This window comes from Dendronephthya gigantea, unplaced genomic scaffold (genome assembly GCF_004324835.1).
Source record: "Dendronephthya gigantea isolate DGI-Jeju-01 unplaced genomic scaffold, DenGig_1.0 000282F, whole genome shotgun sequence".
NCBI lineage: Eukaryota > Metazoa > Cnidaria > Anthozoa > Malacalcyonacea > Nephtheidae > Dendronephthya > Dendronephthya gigantea.
In genome coordinates, this window is record NW_021163292.1 from 102,315 (window position 1) to 123,054 (window position 20,740).

The 20,740-nt window shown below is 34.9% G+C and overlaps 1 protein-coding gene across 1 annotated transcript; it reads right to left on the bottom strand.

The window, feature by feature from the left end:
- Positions 1-12,766: 12,766 nt before the first annotated feature.
- Positions 12,767-20,592, bottom strand: LOC114541350 (isoaspartyl peptidase/L-asparaginase-like). The gene is made up of 7 exons (XM_028561289.1): positions 20,553-20,592; positions 19,314-19,366; positions 16,777-16,907; positions 16,503-16,653; positions 15,443-15,763; positions 14,945-15,117; positions 12,767-12,971 (listed from the first exon to the last, which is right to left on the bottom strand). The coding sequence occupies exons 2-7, from the start codon at positions 19,348-19,350 to the stop codon at positions 12,780-12,782; spliced, it is 1,005 nt and encodes a 334-aa protein (XP_028417090.1). The 5' UTR covers positions 19,351-19,366; positions 20,553-20,592; the 3' UTR covers positions 12,767-12,779.
- Positions 20,593-20,740: the final 148 nt, after the last annotated feature.

Below are 20,740 nucleotides of genomic sequence, written 5' to 3' on the forward strand. Positions count from 1 at the left end.
TTTTTCACATGTGAACGTAAAATTTCATATGATATTTAAATAATTTCATATGTGAAACCAAAATTTCATATGTGAAACCAAAATTTCATATGTGAAACTAGCATTTCATATATGAAATTTACTTTTCGCATGTGAAAATAAACGTCATACACAATATAAATTCTTTCATTGGAGAAGCCAAAAATTTCATGTGTGAATTGTTTTTTTACATAGGAAAACTAATATTAAAAAAATAAAATTCATATATGAAAGTAACTTTTCTTATGTGAAAATCAAATTTCATATATGAAGTTTTTCATTTCATATATGAAAATGATCATTTCATATATGAAACTCCTATTTCATATATGAAATGTTATGTGAAATTTTTGTAAGGGTAATAATAAATAAAAAATAAAAAACTTAATAATTAGTTAAAAACGCTAAGTTCGCCTATTGAAACCGGATTTTATATATTCTATATAATGGAAATGACCATATAGTTTCACCGACATTAAAAGTAGCGTATTCGGAAAATAATAAACATTAAAGCCCAACATAGTGCTTTTTCAAAAGCCATAGTAAAGGAAAATTTCAACAACTAAAAGTAATAAAATAATATTAGATATATATAGTGGCGATTCGTAAGAGGAAGTTAATTTTAAGAGGATTTTGAATTGGTCAAAGTTAGCCGAGTGTCCAGGAATTTGGGAGTGCATGTGATACTGGTCATAACATGCAGGGCTGGAGGTCTGTTTTCCAGTAATTGGAGATATTCCCAAGTGTTTAATATTTAATAATTATTTACTATTTAAATATAGTGCTTGCACGTGATTATATAAATATTCAAAGCGCTGTACAGTGTCATTAATCTATATCTAAATATTTCTACTAAGAAAAACTATACTATCTACGAAGATTAAAAGCGTTTAAAAGGAATGTTTTTAATTGTTTTTTGAAAATGATGTTTTCACTTTGTCTGATTTCTAATGGCGAAGTATCCAATTCGGGAGCGGCCTACATAAAAGCTCTGTCTCCAACAGTCTTCAGTTTAGTAACAAGAACTTAAAGGAGGTTTTGGTCGTCTGATTTTAGATCGTATTTGCTGGGCGATTTTAATGTCAGTAGCGCCGTGATATAACTAGGAGCATTACCATTATAGACCAGTATAGCAATTTTAAAATCGTTTCGAAACTTGACAGGAAGCCAGTATAGTTTGATTAAAATGGGTGTTATGGAAGAATCTTGAACTTTGGGAAACAAGCCTTTGTGCAGCATTTAAAACTCTTTGGAGTCTTTGAATTTGGTATGGAGGGACTCCAATTAAGAGGAAATTGAAGTAGTAATTAAGAGTCAACAACCTTTTAAGAGATAGGACCATCACTTGCTCGGTACTCTTAAAAGTCCAATTCGAGCTTAAAAAAAGTTCACTTCGTGGCCGCTAACTTTTTTCAGACTAAAATCTGAATCATACGTAAAACCATCTCCATGCAGTAACATCATTCTTGATACAAATAATGAAGTTATTTCATTACAAATTATTTAAATACAATTAAGTTATTTCAATACGAAGTGATTTATAGCACGTGCCGTGTTCTAACAGTATATAATTATGCGGTCTAACAGTATAAACGTTGGCCGTTAACATCTTTCCTGGTGTCACATAATAAACGTGCTTGAAAACTAGAAAATAGGAATACTGTAGCTCTCAACTGTCTCATGACTGCATGCTTCCGTCGGCCTTATCATTTGATCCACAATGTACACTTTTCATAAAAAAACAAACATACCTAGAATCGTGGAATCGCGTGAACATTCGCTAAGAAGCTAGAAACGCGCATGCCTGCATGTCTGGATGGTTTTAGCCGATGAAGATCTTCCTTATAAGGAACAATAATCCAGGTAAAATGGATCAACAGATCTCGCCGAATTTCACGATTATCGCTGATCGTGCATGATAATCAGTTTAAAATGAAGTGGCATACACGCATTCACCTACAGCTCGGGTCGATTTATATGCGGGGAAAAGTTCCATTCTGCCGGTGATGTTCTACCAATCCTATATTCACTAATCATAGTTGAAGTAATCTGACAGTTTTCCTAATGTCGTACATTATAAGCCTTATCTTCCAGAGGTGCATGGGTTAGAAATTTCGTTGTGCCCAATAGCTGCGAAAAAAAATAAACTAAATTTCTGAAGAACCAAATGAATGAAAATGTGATTGCGCTTTCAAAAGACAATGTCATCCCTAGTGTAGAACATACTAGCAGTTTTAGAACGAGGACGTGAACGTCAAAGATGACGCGAAGATGACAAATCATTGCCGTGACGCGCCTATATAATTATGGACACCATTTCCAGATCGGCTTTGACGTTTACGTTCTTTAATTGCTATTGGGCTGCTTATATAAGCACTTTTTTTTCATCCGGCGTTTATTTTATAGAAGTTGCTGTGATTAACTTGGGGCAATTTAAATACGTAGGAAATGTTTACAAAAGGCTTTGCATGGCCCGCTAATTTGTCTCAATTTAGCTGCATGCAGCTATTCTGAATACTGTTTAAAATATTTTATTTATTTTTAAAGTCTGGTTACCAGAATGTCATGTTTGTTGCTTCGTATTTGAAAAAGCGTATTTAAAAAGTGCTTTCGGTGTTTTGCGTCGTTTTCTGGCGTTTTTCGGTAGTTTCGGAGTCTGAATATTGCATGTCAGCATAATAATTATCGTCCCGGTCCGGCGGGATGAAAAACGTTAGTAGGAGATTTGCATGACGTCATCTGCATGTTGCTTGATGATGAGACACTTCTCCAAAGTTAGTTCGATCCCTGCTAGAGATCCGAGTTTGGTTGCGCGATATTGTCTCAAATATTGTGCCAAATCGTGTGTCCTTTGTTGTTCAAGCAGCCGTTCTAAAAAATAACAACATCAATATAACAATAGCTTTGTTATGAATTACATAATTGTTAAATAGCTTGTTGCAAAGTTGTTTGTATTTAAAAATAATAAACCGTGTGGAGAAACCTGTTGTGAATTTGATTGTTTAGAAATGGCCCGTTTTAACAAGTATTCAACAAAAAACAAAAAACTAAACCTTGAGACAAAAGTTCCCTTCATATAATTCAAACAGCGAAATCAAGCTAAGCTATTTTATGGAAAGCTCTAACAGAACACCCCACCGTTATATGAACCGATAAATTAATAGAGAAAATATTTGAAAGCAATATTTTTAAGAGAAGGTTGTTTGTAATCTGGCTATTTCATAACAATAACAACGTACTTGTAGACACGGTTTTAGACACAAAGGCTTTGAAATAGCTTAATGTTACACCGCTTATTTTAGAGTTGGATGAGAGATAGATTGTGTGGAAATTATGGCATTAGTGAGATATTGGCGGACTTGAATTCGAATTTTGATCTGCATATCCACTTTTTCGTCAGTTGTTTAAAGTGCTCCTCCCTCATCAGTTATTTGAAGTCGCTTTACTCTCACAGCGACAATAGATGTTTATTTTGATGTGTTCACTCAATTGTAGGGTAAATAAAAGAAACGTTAGCAGTAGCACTTCGAGCCGTAGTGCGGTGGTGCCATGAAAATGGCAGGTTTCAAAATGAAATCCATCGCTCTCAAGTGGTATTTCTTCAGCTCAAGTAGTTTCACGGTTTACAGTGAATTTTGTAATATATTTATGAAACAACTCGGGCTGAGCTCAAAGCAAATTGGGGTAACTAATATATTGGGCGTTCAGCATGTGTTTATACCACTTGTTCTCTACTTGGGCGACAAATATCGAGCGAGAAGTTTGGTAATGTGGATCGTCTCAGCCCTTTCTGTTGTTGCTTGCCTTCTGCTGCTATTGCCACTCGTGGTGCCGCTGCCAACATGTTTTCCAACAAAGCCAGGAGCCGATGAATCAGGTAGGTGGGCAATAATCATATTTTGAAATTCACAGTCGAGTGGCGGTAAAATGTGCGGGCTGCGTTTCGTACATATAATAGTTTTTTTGAGACAGATTAAAGATTAGAAATTCCATGATCATGGTTTATTTCGGTGGGAGCATTATTTCGTGAAAGCATTTTATTTATTCTCGAAACTGCGTGCGCTAAAACTCGACTGTACTTGTTTGATCCGAGCTTGAGGCCGTTAGTACAAGCACAAGTTGCAACTATTTTGGTTTCTTTCAAACTCCCAGCTGTCAAATGATTAGGTTTCGGGTTTAATTTTAATTGAAAGAGATTAAGGAGCGAAGTATTTGCTAACAAGCAAAAGCCATGTATAAGAAACAAAGTTCTAAAACACACCGTGATCATTTTGCCCGGCAAACCATGTGACTATATAAGATGAATGTAATGTCATTTGCCGATGGTATATTACTATTTATATTAGATTATAAATATACTGTAGATTATATTAATTTAGTATTTTTGGTGTGGTCAGTACAGCAGCTCCCACTCAGATATTGTGGGGCAACTAATACTTCAAACATAAATTTGTTTTAAAATTTCAACAAATATCATTTCGGATCGGCAACTGACGGGTGCCCAATCAGTTGTATTGTTAATCCACCGAAAGTGTATATTTATTATACCACTCGCTCACGTCGTATATGGCTGATAGCCAACTCAGTGTAATATAGCTAATATAAATATAATTTTATGAGGGAAATAAACTTGCGTAAAAAAATTACCTAGATTGGCTATTGATTTAATTTCATCATATGAAGCCCAAATATGCGCGATAAATTGAACGCGAGAAATTTTTCGGCAATTTGTCAACATGGTTTAATAATGTATAATTACATAGGGTAGGAAGCTCTTTTTTTACGTTCCACTTAGAGACTTTATGCATGTGTTTGCCTTTTGTTCACAAATAATTGCACGTGCTCACCGTAGAGTGAACTCGAAATTTCAATATTAATATCTCTAACTGACACTTTTAATATACAATCTGAGTTCATTGATTGCTGCATTGAAGATCCAAGCTTCGCTGTAAGTGGAAAGACAGTGAGAATTATTTGTAGGTTGGCTTTTCGTCGAGCAGAATCGAGATAGAACCAATCTTGTATAACACTATTCATTATTACAACATGTTGACAAATTGCCGAAAAATTTCTCGCGTTCAAAATTATCACGCATATTTGAGCTGCCTATGAATTCAGTCAATCCCTCCCTGAATGTCTAAGCGTTAAATTAAATTTAAAAAACCGTTTTCATGAACAAAAAGCCTTCTGCTCTTTGGGAAGAGAACTTAAAAAACCTGTTTTAAGTTCTTCTTCATCACTCATGAGCAAGATTGTCGGCCATTTTGTTTTTGCCATACTCGCCGTCATTGAACTCAAAAGAACTGGAAGGCTACCTCCTGATTAAAATAGCCAAAATTATATAAGCCAAATTTTACCTCCAGACACGCGTGTACATGTTGCGAGACATTCTCGCTAGGGCGTTTTCTGGAGTGAACATACGGAAAACATGAACTGTTTAGCGGCGAAGTTACAATCGTTCGGATTTATTTTAACGATTTAGGCTATAATTTTGTAATCAATGCTGATTAAAGTATACCTCGAACCGCGGCGTGGTGAAATTATAAGGAAAATGTAAACAGTTTGTTCGAAAACGATCACTACTTCAAAAAAGGTTTGCAGGCAACAAAACCAAAAATATATATTTTGTTGTTATGTGCTCATAAAACATATAAAAAAGAAAATTTAGCTGTAGTTTGTTGTTAAATAAATATTGTTAGATTGTTTTTTCGTAAGTTTCAGAAGGATTAAATTGATAAACAATGAAATTAAATAAGTGAATTCACACAAACACTTTTGAATTGTCCCGGCTTCACTCCTCGTTCAACGTTTTTCATAAGAAAGGGCAATTTGATTGCGAGTTTGATACAGATAAATTTAGTATACTTTACTCTGTAGTTTTCACGGATGCTTTTAGCGTAAAAATACTGAGCAAAACGCACTTTATGTTCTCTAAAAGAAGTTTTTAGTGCTTGCATGTTGAAGTATTATTTTTGAAGTTTCAAAAAACCGCGTATTTAGTTGCGTGAAAAGACTGGGCATGACCCCAAAATTTGGCTTCAAATCTCCGGCCGGAGGTAGCCTTCCAGTTCTTTTGAGTTCACTGCTCACCGTATATTTAAAAAGTCGAGTCGTATATGTGCTGATAGCCGTCGACGCACGCAGCGCCAAGTTAGCAATTAATCATATGCGACGATGGTGAACATAATAACTGGTTTATTATTGATAAAAACTGGAAAGAAACAACTTTCAAATTTACTCGTAATTTGAACAATAGATTGAAACTGAATATTTAAATCCCGTACCGTGTTTTTTCTAACGTTTTAATACAAAAAAACGGAATTTACGGAAACAAAACTATATATTTTGTAAACTTTTTTAACGTTTTTAACCCACCGTCGAATACGTGTTGCTCCAAAGTTGGCCGCCCTTTTGGTGCACTTAGCTGTACTTTTAAAATTGGTGTACTTTTGAGAAATCTAGCTTGCCACCATTTTGTAGGCGTTTCTCTACTAGACAGATATGAGCTAGTATCTGTCTAGTAGAGAACCAATCAGATTACACTAGCTCATATCCTGCGTTTGTGTATATAACAAAATCCCTTGTACGGTGAGTATCATTTAAGAACTCATTTGCTTTGAAACATAGTGGCGTAGGAAGCACAATAATTTTTTTGGGGGGGGACAAATATTCATTTATTTAATTCATGCATGTTACCAGACTGTAAATACGTTTTAAAAAGAAATTGATCATGCACAAGATGGATATACAAAAATGTGTGCATCATTAGCAACAGCAGCGATCCGTTGGTTGATTTCCGTATGAGTGTGAATTATAGTCCCAATAGTAGTAATGTAATGAACATTAAGCTGATAACATAATTATAAACAAAACAGTGAAATCGACACAAATTCGAGCGAACAATGTTGTGATTTTCATTCTTTTCAATAAATATAATAAAACAATTATCGAATTCGGTTCCACATGATATAAAAAACCGTTAAGCCTCAGTTTGATCAGACGATCCGGGAGAGCTTCACTTATGAGCAGGGGCGGTCCCATTCCAGGTTTTAAAACATCAATGTGAAATTCATGAATAATTAATCGGGTTTATTCCCAACCAAATTTCGCGAATTAGGTCACATGCACACTCTGTATACCCATTATTATCCAAATTAGTTTGAATAGATATATGCAAATCAGAATCTGATTTTAATTTTTATTCCAATATTATTAATTACAAATTCATTTCACAAGTATATTCAATACAACACAGCTGCTCGTGTTGTAAACATTACGTAGATTACACTGAGACATAAGGAATTCCAGCTTCAGCACTAGTCCCAGCAATGTAAGCCATAGTTAAACAAAACGAATAAGCTTTTATTTGAGCATCGCTCCTTTCACCCATTTATTCATTAATTGATATAAATATTTTTACAGAGTATTCCGTACCTTGGACTAGTACTCTACTTTTGGTAATGACTTTATCAAGATCAATAATCACATTTCTCGAAGGCGTGGCGTTTCCATTGGCCAGTCTTGCTACAATAACCTACCTGGATAATGAGCGGACAAGATACGGCGCGTATTACATGTGGAAACATTTTGGAACAAGTTCCTTTATTGGAATTTCCGCCATACTTGCCTGGTCAATAAAAATAACAATATGTGGTCGAGAAGGATATGGATTTCATATCAGTTTTATTGTGGCAGCAGTTTTCATAACATTATCAATGCTATCGATTCCTTTTTTTGAATTTAAATACGAATCTGATCGCACTATTGACTGGACAGAAGTCAAGTTGGTTGTTTTTAACAGTCACTATATATTCATGTTTTTCATGATATTTTATCTTGGTGCTTGTGTCGCATTTCAAATATTCTGGGAATTTTGGTATTTAGATGGACTGCAGGCCAGTCCATTAATTATGGGAGGAGCTGCTTTGGTTCGGAGGCCATTTTTAGCGGTTTTTATATATATATCATGCTACGTGATTAAAGCAATTGGTGAACTTAGTACAATAGTTATTTCGTTTCTTCTTTTTGGAGTGGCATTCTTAGCTCTGTCTCTTTCTCGGATATATTGGTATGTTCTTGCAATAGACATGCTTCACAGCGCTGGGTATGGATTGGCGTATAGTTCGTTCACAATTCATCTCTCCAAAGCTGGATCTAAAGCAAGTTCTGGTGTTATTCTTGGTGAGTTTCAACGAACCAATGATGTATGATCATATTATGCATGTTATTCGATAAGCATTAAGTGTGATAATGTCGTTTAAGAATATCGTAATATTGGCGCCGCTGATTCTCGTTTTAATAACGACAAAATTGAGTATTAATTTTTTTTTAAAATTTTGCCTATTAAGTTTATAATATTAAGTTTAAAAATATTGAGGTATTTAATGATCATGGTATACCATTATAGAGAGATCGCAAAAATGCATGTATAAGCGTGTACTATGATTTTCGTAGCCGAATTTGAGTTTCCCTCATGGTGCATACTCTAGGGTTATGCTGCATGTAACTTTAAAGATGATGTAAAGTCCGTTCTGCGCATATCGTGCTGAAATGAGTATTTCAAGAGTTTATTTGTTGAATGAGGATACGAGATTGCGAGGCTATTTGTCGTCGCTACAGACGCTACTTTCTCGCTTGTCCTACATTTACAAATATATAAAGTTTTATTAACGGTTTATTTACAAGCTTCGCTTTATATCTTCTTCAAAATATAATAATATTTTCTTCAAAATATAATATAAAATAAGCATATGCATCACAGCCGGTCGAGCGAGAACGAGAAGAAAAATTAATAAGAAAGTTAAAACGACACATACTTCATGTAAAGATTATATAACAAACGCAAACAAACATTGTTATGCGCAGAATATATGCGCAGAACGGATTTACATCATCTTTAAAAATTTTATTTATTCAAAGAAATACTACCCAATGTCTAAAACTCTGCTTTTATGGCAAGTTCAGCTGTTTCTTGGCATACACACTCATGGCTTCATGATTACAGCTATTATTATTAGCATGATTAGATTATTAAATGATGACAGATGATTGGTTGACAGGAGTACATTTTTCCTTAATAATTTGAGAAAAAGCTAAATGGCATGCAGAAAGCTATATGGATGCAAACTAGACAGGCCTGAAAAAACTAAAAAGGCGTACTTTTCTAAGTACACAAAAATACTGAGAAAAGTTTGCAATCATAATTATGATAACCTATAATGATTTAATTCCACTCTTTATTTTGAGTCTTATGGTATCTCTGATCATTTACAGGATTGTTAGAGATGTTCTTCATGTTTGGCTGTGACTTTGGTGCGACGTTGCTTGGCGTACTTTTTCATGCGATTGGAACGCGATACACGTTACTTCTCTATGCCGCAATGACATCTTTCGTGCTCCTCATATTTCTGTTGTACATCAAGTTTTCAGAAAAGGTAAATGAATTTGAGCGATTGCCTGTTGATAAAGATGAAACTACAAAAGATCAATGTGAAATTGGGAATGCTGGTGGTGATGATAATGGGGATGGCATCGAGGAAAAGCCAGACAAGGAATCCCGTTCTTGAAAACGGCGTTAAAGATTTAGTGACAGCCGTGGATTGAAATAAGAACAACACAAACTGTTGAAAAAAATATAAATGATTAATTTGCTTATTATATTCACTAAAGGCAATGTAATTCTACTTTTAAGAGATGTAAATTAGTGAGGAGTCTGACTCAAAATGTTAAAATCAAAATATTGGTGTAAAAAACACAAAAGTTCGGTAGTTCAAATTTTCCATCTCGAAAAAGAATTGAATTGCAAGTTGCAAAAAATATTGCACCGTATGACAGGGCCTTAATATCTCTTTGAAATTTCCCCGGTCTTTTGCCACTACTAGTACGGCCAGAGACATCTAGAACAAAAAATTTCAAATGTTGTTAGGGACATATGTATATGATTATTTTTCAGTAATTTATGTTGGCACGTAGCATCGTTATTCATATAGGACCTCAGTCATAAGGATGGCAACATTGCGACAATGTCGCGCGAGAGTTCCTTTAAATAAATGCTACGTTTAAGAATTGTTGTAAATTATCAATCAAATGAGGTTTAACACCATAACACATTGAAAACAATGGGTCAGTTAGTTTGGGAATTTTATGGAGTAGTAATTAACGTGGAGCCATATGATTTTGATCAACTTTTTGTAATAATATAAAAGTTAACGTTCTAACGGAGTCATAGGCGATATAACTAACTCACAAGAGTACATAATTATAATTCCACGCTATTACACCATAATTTGCCCGCTGTGCGCCGATTAATAGGGATGGAGACACGGTATCCGAGCGAAACGATCGTGATGAGACTGTGTTTCTTTTGAATTTACTGTTGTCGGAAGAAGCAAAACTTAAATATGTCTTCAAGTATTTGGGATAAAGACCCCGGAATACGACCAAACGATAGCGCTTGAGAAGATTATTTAGACAATATTACCTTCAAACCTGCAGATAGTTATAAGGTGCATTTGTATTATAAGTCTAAACAAGAGTCAAAATAATAGGTTGCTTTATTATCTCAAATTATTATATACTATTTCTCAAAGTTTGGTGTTCGTAGCGTTTCATTAGCGCGGTCGAGAACGAATGACGCGAGAGTGACGAAATTTTGATGCCGCCCGCACGACCCCCTTTTTCCAGAGTGAGATAACGTGTTATCTCATGGGAAATATAATTTTAATCACGCGCGGTGCACCTGGACTTTCGACCTTTAGACTGTTTGCCCATTTGAAATTGTGTCTTTTATGAATAGATATTTCGTTGTTTACCTTGTAGTTTGCTTTTTCTTTGACAAGTGGTGTATAATAGACCTATCGTATGCAAGTATGCTTTAGAAAAAAATATTTATATTTGGACATGTATCTAAACTTCGGAACAACTGCTGCATTTACCAATTTCTCAGCATTGGGAAAAATTGACTGTCGTAAACATAAATTTATCAGGCTCACAATCACAGGATCACCGATTACAGTGAAAAATGGCAAAATGTATTTGCGACCGTATAATTGTTATCCGGAATATGTGTTGTCCTTGATCGTAACGGAGCATGAGCGTGACACAGTCACGGCCTTTTACTTTCTTCTCTTTCAAAGGGGCATGTTGATTTATAATAATAGTCGTCAAGGTTCGTTTGAATGAGTTCCAACTAGACTGTACGTTGTTTTCATCTTTAATTTGCTTTTTTAAGACCATAGAGTTTATTGATATGTGGTCTGCATTGTTGAGATAGTTTCAGTTTAGGTCCCCAATGATAATAGTTTCTTTTGTCTCTTCGGCCGCTAAGCTATTCATCTCTTCAAAATTACTCTCAAAATTTGCCTCTAGACGTTTTGACGAGTTGGGAGGACGATAAATCATGCACAACAAAATGGATTTGGAACTCTGAAGGAAAATCTCAATCCAAAGCGCCTCAACCGATTGGTCTTCTAAATCTGATTTCCTTTTCCATTTAATATTATCTCTAATACAGCAACCAACTCCACCACGAGGGCCTTTAACACGATCTTTCCTGACGAAATGATAACCGCTAATAGCAACTTCAGCGTCTTGTATATTCTTGTGGACTTGTGCAGATGTGATTCTGTAACACCGTATATCAGTATACTTTTGTTTGTGTCTTGAAGCATTAATCGACTATGTTCGATATTTTTCACTAAGCCATTCGCATTTTAATGCAATACCTTTAAACCTTTATTTCAAAGAAGATCGTTGAGATTCTCAAAGATACCAGTGGTATTAGACGGATCGTCTTCAATGAGCACATAGCTTGGGCAGTAGAATTTCTCCTTACCTTGTCTATCAACCATGTCCGGTAAGCATTTATGTGAAGCTTATTTTCATAGATCAAATAACATCCAGCTATTTGATTCTTTCTAATGGTCTTAGAACAGCAGTTAAATTTAAGGCAAGGACCTGGGCATGTCTCAATATCCTCTGATAGCATGAGCAATATCACTAAGGCTGATCTCGGGCGAAGGCTTATACCATTTTCTTGTTCATAATTCAAGATTGACGCTATTATGTGAGAATCTTTTAAATCTTGAGTACCTTCAGTGATATTAAAATAACATGCGGAGTTTGATGAGAATAGAAACGGCTTCTTAGCAATTCTGACCATGCAAGACCATACAATAAGGCCGCTATATTGAAACAGTAATTATTCCGTTTTCAGTGGACGAACACGCCGGATAAATGTGACATTTTAATCTTCACACAGAGTAAACATGTGTGAAGAACGTACTATAGGTTTCGAGACAGATTTTTGTAGGAGGTGATAACAATGGCACAGTAATAAAATTGTTTTATTAATGAAATGACATTTTCGATTAGTGGAAATTTAAATAGAAAAGTAGAAAAATTGACACAAGATAACCGATGCAGTAAAAAGTACAGTGCTGCCCAGAAATAACGTAACAAAAACTGTGGTTAACCTGGGTCAAACCTCGGTCTGATCGCGGTCGAACCGCGGCAAAGAAAACGTATACCGCAGCCAAACCGCAAGCGCAGTGTTACTGAGGTTATTTCTGTACAGTACTGCATGTATTTGAAGTTTTTCTCAGTTTTGTATATTACTTAGATAATTTTTGCAATGACTGACTGTAGAATTCTAATTATACATAAATTTCTAGGTACGCTGCAAATAAAAATTAGGTATTTTGCAAAACACTTCGTACCGTACAGAATATGAAATCAGTGCGTAGTGGATATTGAAATTTAAATTAAAGTTTTTTGAATTTAACAAATTCCTTTCTCTTAGAGCCAAATTCCAAATCAGAACCTTTGCAGGTTGCCCATAACATTCCAGCAGCATTTGTTTCCACTCCGAAGTTCCCATCTTTGTCAATTGCAATCATAGAACACCAGGATGACAGGCGATTTTTCATTCTTTCTACAGCATTCTTTGCAGATAACTTGAATAAAAGAAAAAAAAATAAAGGTGTCAAACCGAGAGCATGAGTCAATTATTTAGAACAGGGAGCATTTTTTCTTAAATTTGTAAAATTACAATAATTCTCTTCGTGTCGCCCAAATTTTGTGTGAAATCCATAGGAAGCCCAGACAAACGAGTTGGCTATTTGACTATACAACTAGTGACGTAACTTACTATATTATTGGGAAGGATGGAAACTCTCGCCTTATTTTTCAAAATGTTGACAAATTAAAACACAAATTACTATAGTAAAACGGCACGTCGGCTGCTAAATGCCTACCGTAGGTTTAAGTTGAATAATCAAACTAAACTTTCATAATAAAAATAGTGCTGAATCCAAAGGAAAGCGCTGGAAAAACGTATACACAAACTTCGTAAATTTGCCGAAATTTTCGTGAATACATGCGGGATGTAAGTACCTACCAAAAATGGCGGCTGGCAGAAGAATCTGATTGGTCGATCATTCTTTGTTTACCTTTCTCGACCAATCAGATTGGTTGATCATACTTTGTTTACCTTTCTCGACCAATCAGATTCTTCCGCCACCGCCATTTTGGGTAGGTACTTACATCCCGCATGTATTCACGAAAATTTCGGCAAATTTACAAAGTTTGTGTACGATTTTCCAGCGCTTTCCTTTGGATTCTGCGCTATTTTTACTATGAAAGTGTAATTTGATTATTCAACTTAAACCTACGGTAGGCATTTAGCAACCGACGTGCTGTTTTACTATAGTAATTTGTGTTTTAATTTGTCAACATGTTGAAAATTGAGGCGAGAGTTTAATTCCTTCCTTCCCAATAATATAGTAAGTTACGTCGCTATAGTTGCATACTCAAATGGCAGCGCCACTGGAGCACGCTACATACATGGTTCTAACAGTAGTTTTGTAGCAAATTACATATACTTCAATTCATTTTAACACATATCTCAAGTGTTTTACGGATTTCTATTAACTTCAACTCATTTGTCTGGGCTTCCTATGGTGAAATCAAGCATTCCTCCCCTCGAGAGATGTCCGGTTATTTTCATTAAATATACGGCTTTATTAAATGGATGGGGGTATTTTACTGAGAACTAAAAGACTCGTAGAACTCATACGTCACTACATCCGGGACCAGGTGTGCGTATTTTTCGTATGTCACGTTTAGGGGTGACATAACGAGTTTCGAAAATTTTCCCGCTATTTTCTTTGATGTTGTGAAAATACAAATGGCCTTTGGTTCGTATATAAAACGAAATTAACGTTAGAAATACAAACAAAAACACATAAGACATCCTTAGATAAAGAAAAATTAGTCTACTTTATGTTTAGGTTATAGTTTAAAAAATATTTGCTTTTATAATGGTCTTCCGCGGCTAATTTTCTTGTCGCCTTTTTGTGTATTTTTTTCACTCGTAATTTAGTCCATATAATAAACAGAACATTACACGGTTTGCTCGAAGATATGGATTTTATGTTCTCGTAGCAAGAACAATATCTCACTCGTTCGCTGCACTCACTCGTGAGATATTGTTCTTGCCACTCGAACATAAAATCCATATCTTCTCGCAACCGTTTAATATCCTCTATATATCTGCCATATTCAATGACAAATACTGCAATTTCGTTAGCTAAGGACACGATATGAGCATCGATTGCACCTTTTGCGAGTTGAAATTGTAAGTTGAAATGATAAAAGCCGCACCTAATAAAATTGCTGAAAATTAGTTACTTTAGGACATTTTTATACATTTTTGATGTTCTAGCGGGGATACCATGCACCGAATTTGGACTTTAAAACGAACTGACTCTTATTCCTTTCTATATGAAAAAGTGCCTGATCATAGAAAAATTTTGTACCGAATATTACAACACATTGTCGAGTGACAAAAGCACCTCACACAAAATTAATAAATACAATATTACCACAATTATGTTAATGTTTAAAAATTTTAATGGTAAATCCTAACCGAGGCATTTTGGCCTTGTTCCATGTTAAAAACAACTTCTCGTGCTAAGTTCATCTTCATTATTGATTCTCCATTTCCACTTGATGCTGCAGCACCAAATTCATTTGCATAAGCTCCGCAGCCTGCCAGCGGAGCATCCCCGATACGACCTTTACTTTTCCTGAGTACTCCACCTTGAAGTGTTAAATAAGCAAAGTCATAAAGGTGATTGACTAATTATAAAGAGAACTGTGTATGAAAATTGGGGGGGGGGAACATATTCATATATTCATGTTGTGTCTGCAAATCGATTGTCTCTTCAGTCAGTTAACACGCATATTAAATGAATTTGTGCCCGCTCCCCCCAATCATCGTGCCTTTTGCTTCCTAAGCCACTGAAAGGGAACAGAAAACAATAAGCACTGAAGAAGTTCCCATTAAAGACGTTATGAAAAATATCTAGTGAGCATGTTAACTTCAACATTTTTGTTTTATTTTAACTGGATTTTCAAGTACAACCTGTCGATGTGGCGCAAGCAAAATGACCATCACTATCCATAGCAACCGCTGAAACGGTGTCAAATGGCAAACTTTGTTCTGGAGACGAAGTTCCGGGCGGAAAATATCGACTGGCAAAACCTGAAATGTCCATTGTCATCATTTTTTCCTTGATTTCATTAACAATAATTTCTGCAGGATCACAAATCAGATCCTTAAAGCCTTTATCCTGCGCGAATCTCAGTGCCCCTTCTCCAATGAAAGCACAATGATGTGACTCTTCCATAATTTTTCTGCATATTTTAACGGGATTGAAGAAATGTTTGGCAGCCATGACTGCACCTAAAACAATTATACTTTAAGAATGAATTGCTAAGCTCTTTGATATAACTAGTTAAAAGTGGAATGAAGACGCTGTTATCATTAGTCTTGGGAAAGATCAGACTACAGACAGGTGTTCTCAATGAGCATGTCATTAAAAATATAATTATATGTACACGTATTTAAAGTTTTCTATTTAATTAACATTAAAAACCGTACAGTATCATGACGCCAGAGTTGACAGCTACGACTGAAATCCACGTATCAACGACTACAGACCAAAAAGTTCAAGGTGTTTACCTTACTGTTTTTACCGACCAGAATACAGAACAGAATACCGAACGTGAATATATTAATAATTCTTCTTTTAACAAGAAAATATTACGCAATTTATTATGCATCTTTATTAAGAAACATGAATTCAAATGTTTCCAATAGGTACCCTGCGGCCTGCGCCTATATGTCCATATCTTATAAGGTTGTTCAATAAAGTTCTTCAAAGGATGTTATTTTGTGCAAGTGCGCCGCAAGAACAATAATTTGGAGAGGGGCAATATTCATACATTCGTCTACTGCATTGTCACCTCCTTTGAAATCAAATTTTCTTACGGCATAATTATGAACAATAAAATATAAGTATCTACCTCCGCCACACAGTTATCGTTCTTGCAGTCCCCTTGGCTACACGGATATTGCATGGTATTTTACCTAAATATCTAACTTTGCAGTATGAAAGCGCATATTTTACGCATAGATGTACCTATGTTCATGGTGTTTCCATCCATAATCATTGCATCACATTCTACGTCTCCTTCAACGTTAACTAATGATCCACGACCAGCATTAAAATACTGATCATCCTCCAAAATACGAACAGCCTCTTCAACGGCATCCACTGCGGTTCCTCCACTCTAAGGAAATATTAAAATCCCGAAGTATACTTCAGGAAACCTAAACATGCGGTCCCTTTGAACGAATACGGCATGCGCCACATTAACATTAACATAATTATGTAGATGTTTCATTATACTTACAATCATTTTTTCATATCCAGTCTTTGCAGCATTTTTCAATGTGTGCAGCAGTTTCTCTTCTCGTTCTTGAAATACTACAACATAGTATGCTCCACATTGCAGAATAATTGCGGGATTCGTTTCTTTTTTTCCTTTAAAACAGAATTACACAAAAGTAAAAAACAAAATCATGCACACGTCCTTTATCATCAGTGGCGCATTAGGGGTGAGTCACAATAAATTACTAAAACTCTAAGCAATCGCATTAGTTGATCATTTTTATGTAAAAATATTCTTTAGAAATGAATACCCACTGAAAGTTATTCACTATCTTATCTTTTGCACCGTTTCGTATAAGCAAAATTTTTATGCCGTTTTCAGTCTGTATATCCCTGAGATGTCGATCAATAAACTTCTACTATTTCAACAATGTTAAAAGTAAAGTAATATATATTAATATATATAATACACACAAAGTAAAATAATATATATTTGAGGCTAAATAAAAGTTACTCCGTATTTATACCATCAACATTAATTTTCATATCATTAAAGTTATCATGTTTTAAACAATCAGATATTTTTCACCATGGTGTGTTTCTATGCATATTAATTCAAAATTCCTACAAATCGTCTCGAAATAGGCTCCTTTTTTCGGATCTGCATTATATATGCAGGTAATAAAACTTTTATCAGCAATCGGAGCTGATCTTTAGAATCTGCAAACTTCTCATTTGAACATTCCACTTCTCAAAAGCGCATCAAGCCCGATAAAGTGTTATTATCTCGCTGCTAAGTTATTAAACGATTTATGCCCAGAACATAAAGCATGTAAGACATTTTGTGAATTTAAATATAAATTAAAGAGTATTTTGCTTAACAGGTTTTTATCATAACGCATGTTATAGTTAATATACAGGGTGTCCCCAAAAAACCGAAAACCATTGAAATCGTCCATAGCAATGTAATAGCTAGAGTTTGAATGCCTAAGCATCCTGTTGGGACCCACAAGTATCCTCTAATTATAGGCCTATATATCTTTCATCTCAATCGTAGCACGAATTATGGTGAAGCTGATACCCAACCAGATCTATGATTACTTGATATCTTCAAACTGGTTAACTAATTCTCAGCATGGATTCAGACCATGCCATTCTATACGGTTACTGCATTGCTGGACATCACCAATAGATGATATCAAAATATCGACGTCGATAAACTAAGCGGTATCGTATTCTTAGACTTAAAAAAAGCTTTTTTCTAATATACTAGAGCTAGTATGTTTTCCAATGCATATGACACCCAAATCGATACATCTAGTGAAGACATTAATGAGATTGTAGACAATCTTAATCAGGACTTGGAAAAAGTATCAACTTGGATGTCAGCTAACCAACTTGCCCTAAATCACTCTAAAACGGAACACATGATAGTAGGTAGCAATAGAAGAATTAACCAAATTGATGCACATCCTTGCATACATAGAAAAATTGATAGAGTTAAAGAAACCAAATCATTTGGTGTAAAGATTGACGAAAAATTCTCATGGAATGCCCAAGTGAACCAAATCACTAGAAAGGTAAATGCAGGCCTCAGCATCCTAAGACATCTTCGAGAAATAGTAGATTATAGATCACTAATTATAATATATAATACATCAATTATTCAACCACACCTTGATTTTTCAACCACACTCGCAAGTTTTGGGTTGTCTAGGAAAAGGTTTATCAGACAAAGGGGGATTAAGGCTTGGAACGACCTTTCCACTGAAATGAAATCATCCGCTAATATCTCAAGCTTCAAAACCAACTTAAATTATTTTTAGTACCAATATGCTTTACATAAAGTATGTGGATAACAATATTTAAATTTTCAACTAAGTCATTCTCTATTAAATTTTAAATTGTTGTAGGCGAAAATTCGCGAACAAATCATTCAAATTTTCAGGTGATTTCAATAGTTTTGGGTTTTTTGGGACACACTGTGTAGTAAATTTTAGCCTTAGTTCATTATAATTTATGTATAATTGGATTTTATATCATCTATTTCGAAATTATCACTTTGTATAATTGTCACTGAAAAGCCCTTTCTATTCAATATCACGTGATCGTCATCAACCAATTAAACGCTCTAAATTTAATGGGGTATTATATAATGTCGGATTTACGCTCATGGTTATAGAGCAGTATAAAGCATCCAAAAATAGACAAATGCTCTAGATTGACACGTAACGTATCCATAATTTAGAACGTATCATAGTCGTGCCCATAGTATCAATTATTACTCTATATTGTTTTACTTTCTGGGTAAATGAGATATTTTACGAAGTTTATATTTAGCAAATTTGTGGACTGATTTGCGTCACATTATTCGTTAGATCAAATGTTCGAGCAGGTAAGGTATCACTTCTCAAGCCCACAAAAATTACATCTCAACCGTTTGAATTTTATGAGAAATGCTGACTGAAAATATTAAGAGATAGACTCGGGTATAGTAAGGGTAGAACGAAAGGTAGAACTTTGGTTAGTACGATTTTTGAAGTGTGTACGAGTATATACCTTCTGATACTTTTGATGGTTCAGAATTTCCTGCCATATCTCCAACACAAGGTCTAGGAGAAAGAAATTAATAATATGTATTTCGTCAACTCGTCAACAATTTTAAATTGATTGCAATTTTATTTTGATGATTTATTTTGAAAATCGAAAGTGAAAGATCTCTCCGTGGCTTGAGAAAAACTGCTTATTTGAAGAGACAAAATAAGCCCTGTTTATGACTTGTTACGAGCTAATCCTAGTTTATCACTCCACAGATGAAATTGTAAAAATGTATAAATACAACGTTGTTTCATGCTGAGAGGCTTTCAATGCCCTCAATGAACATGAGTTCATGTATTGATTCTACAACTTAAAATTTACGTTATGGACTAGCGGTCAAATTTCACCATAATTGGCGAATAATTTATGCATATATGATATGAAATGATAACTATCGCATTTCATCACTGCACAAAATCTATCACCGCACCTTAGAATAATTCTTGCCTTAACCTGTCTTACAATTATATATGTTTGAACATGTGTTTGAGATTGTGAGCAATAAAAAAGTGCAATAAGAAAGTGTAAAACTACAAAAAAATTAGTACAAAACTGCTTATTATGAGGTTTATATGTCGCTATATAATACAAGTTTAAAACAACACAATACGTTATGCTCGACTGTAAGGGCTGCTTTTCACGTGTTTTTCATACACACGTACACGGACGTAAAAGTCTAAATCCTAAATATATTCCAAAAAGGTTAGGTGAATAATCGAAAGAACTTAGTTTCAGTATATTTTGTGTGCATTTGTTGAACCATTTGCTAAATATTAACAATATGGAAGCATTTAAAGTTTTCCGCCAGTAAAAAACACGTATGTAAATGGAAAATAAATACCAAAACGGATGCGTTGAAGACATCCTTTTACCCTGTTATGAAGAATTTAATTTCTTTCCTAGCTGTTTGCCCTAGCCTCAACCATCTAGCGTCTGTGATAAAAGAAATTACCGAACGCGATTTGCTAACTTATATTATTCAACGCCCTATAAAACAACCACTTGAAAGACTTTAACTTAACTCTAAATATCCTAAATGCAGGTATCCACGTAGCCACGTAGCCAGCTAAATAATGAATTTTTGCATCGCGGGTATTGTACCCCAGCGGTTTCCCGTAAACGTCTATCTAAAACTCTTTGATGACTGCGTGTGACAGATCATCAGCTTGAACAGTTAAAAGTTAATTAGATAAAGCTTACCTAAGTTGAAGAATTGTGACGAATTTGCACCTGCAAGTTTATCTTTAGTCTGTCAATAATACGGTGTCAGAATTCCTTGACACGTCGCAATGTTTATTTTGTTCAAAACACTTCCTACTTCCTTATATGGGGATAACTGGTTCGTACAGTAGCAATTTTTACCTCATGCATGCTGTGAGAATTTCAGG

Coding starts and splice junctions, on each gene's coding strand:
- LOC114541350 (XM_028561289.1), bottom strand. CDS start 19,350: ATGGCAGGAAATTCTGAACCATCAAAAGTATCAGAAG. Junction 16,908..19,313: donor ACCATCAAAAGTATCAGAAG/GTATATACTCGT, acceptor TCTGTTTTAAAG/GAAAAAAAGAAACGAATCCC. Junction 15,764..16,502: donor TGGAAACACCATGAACATAG/GTACATCTATGC, acceptor TAATTGTTTTAG/GTGCAGTCATGGCTGCCAAA.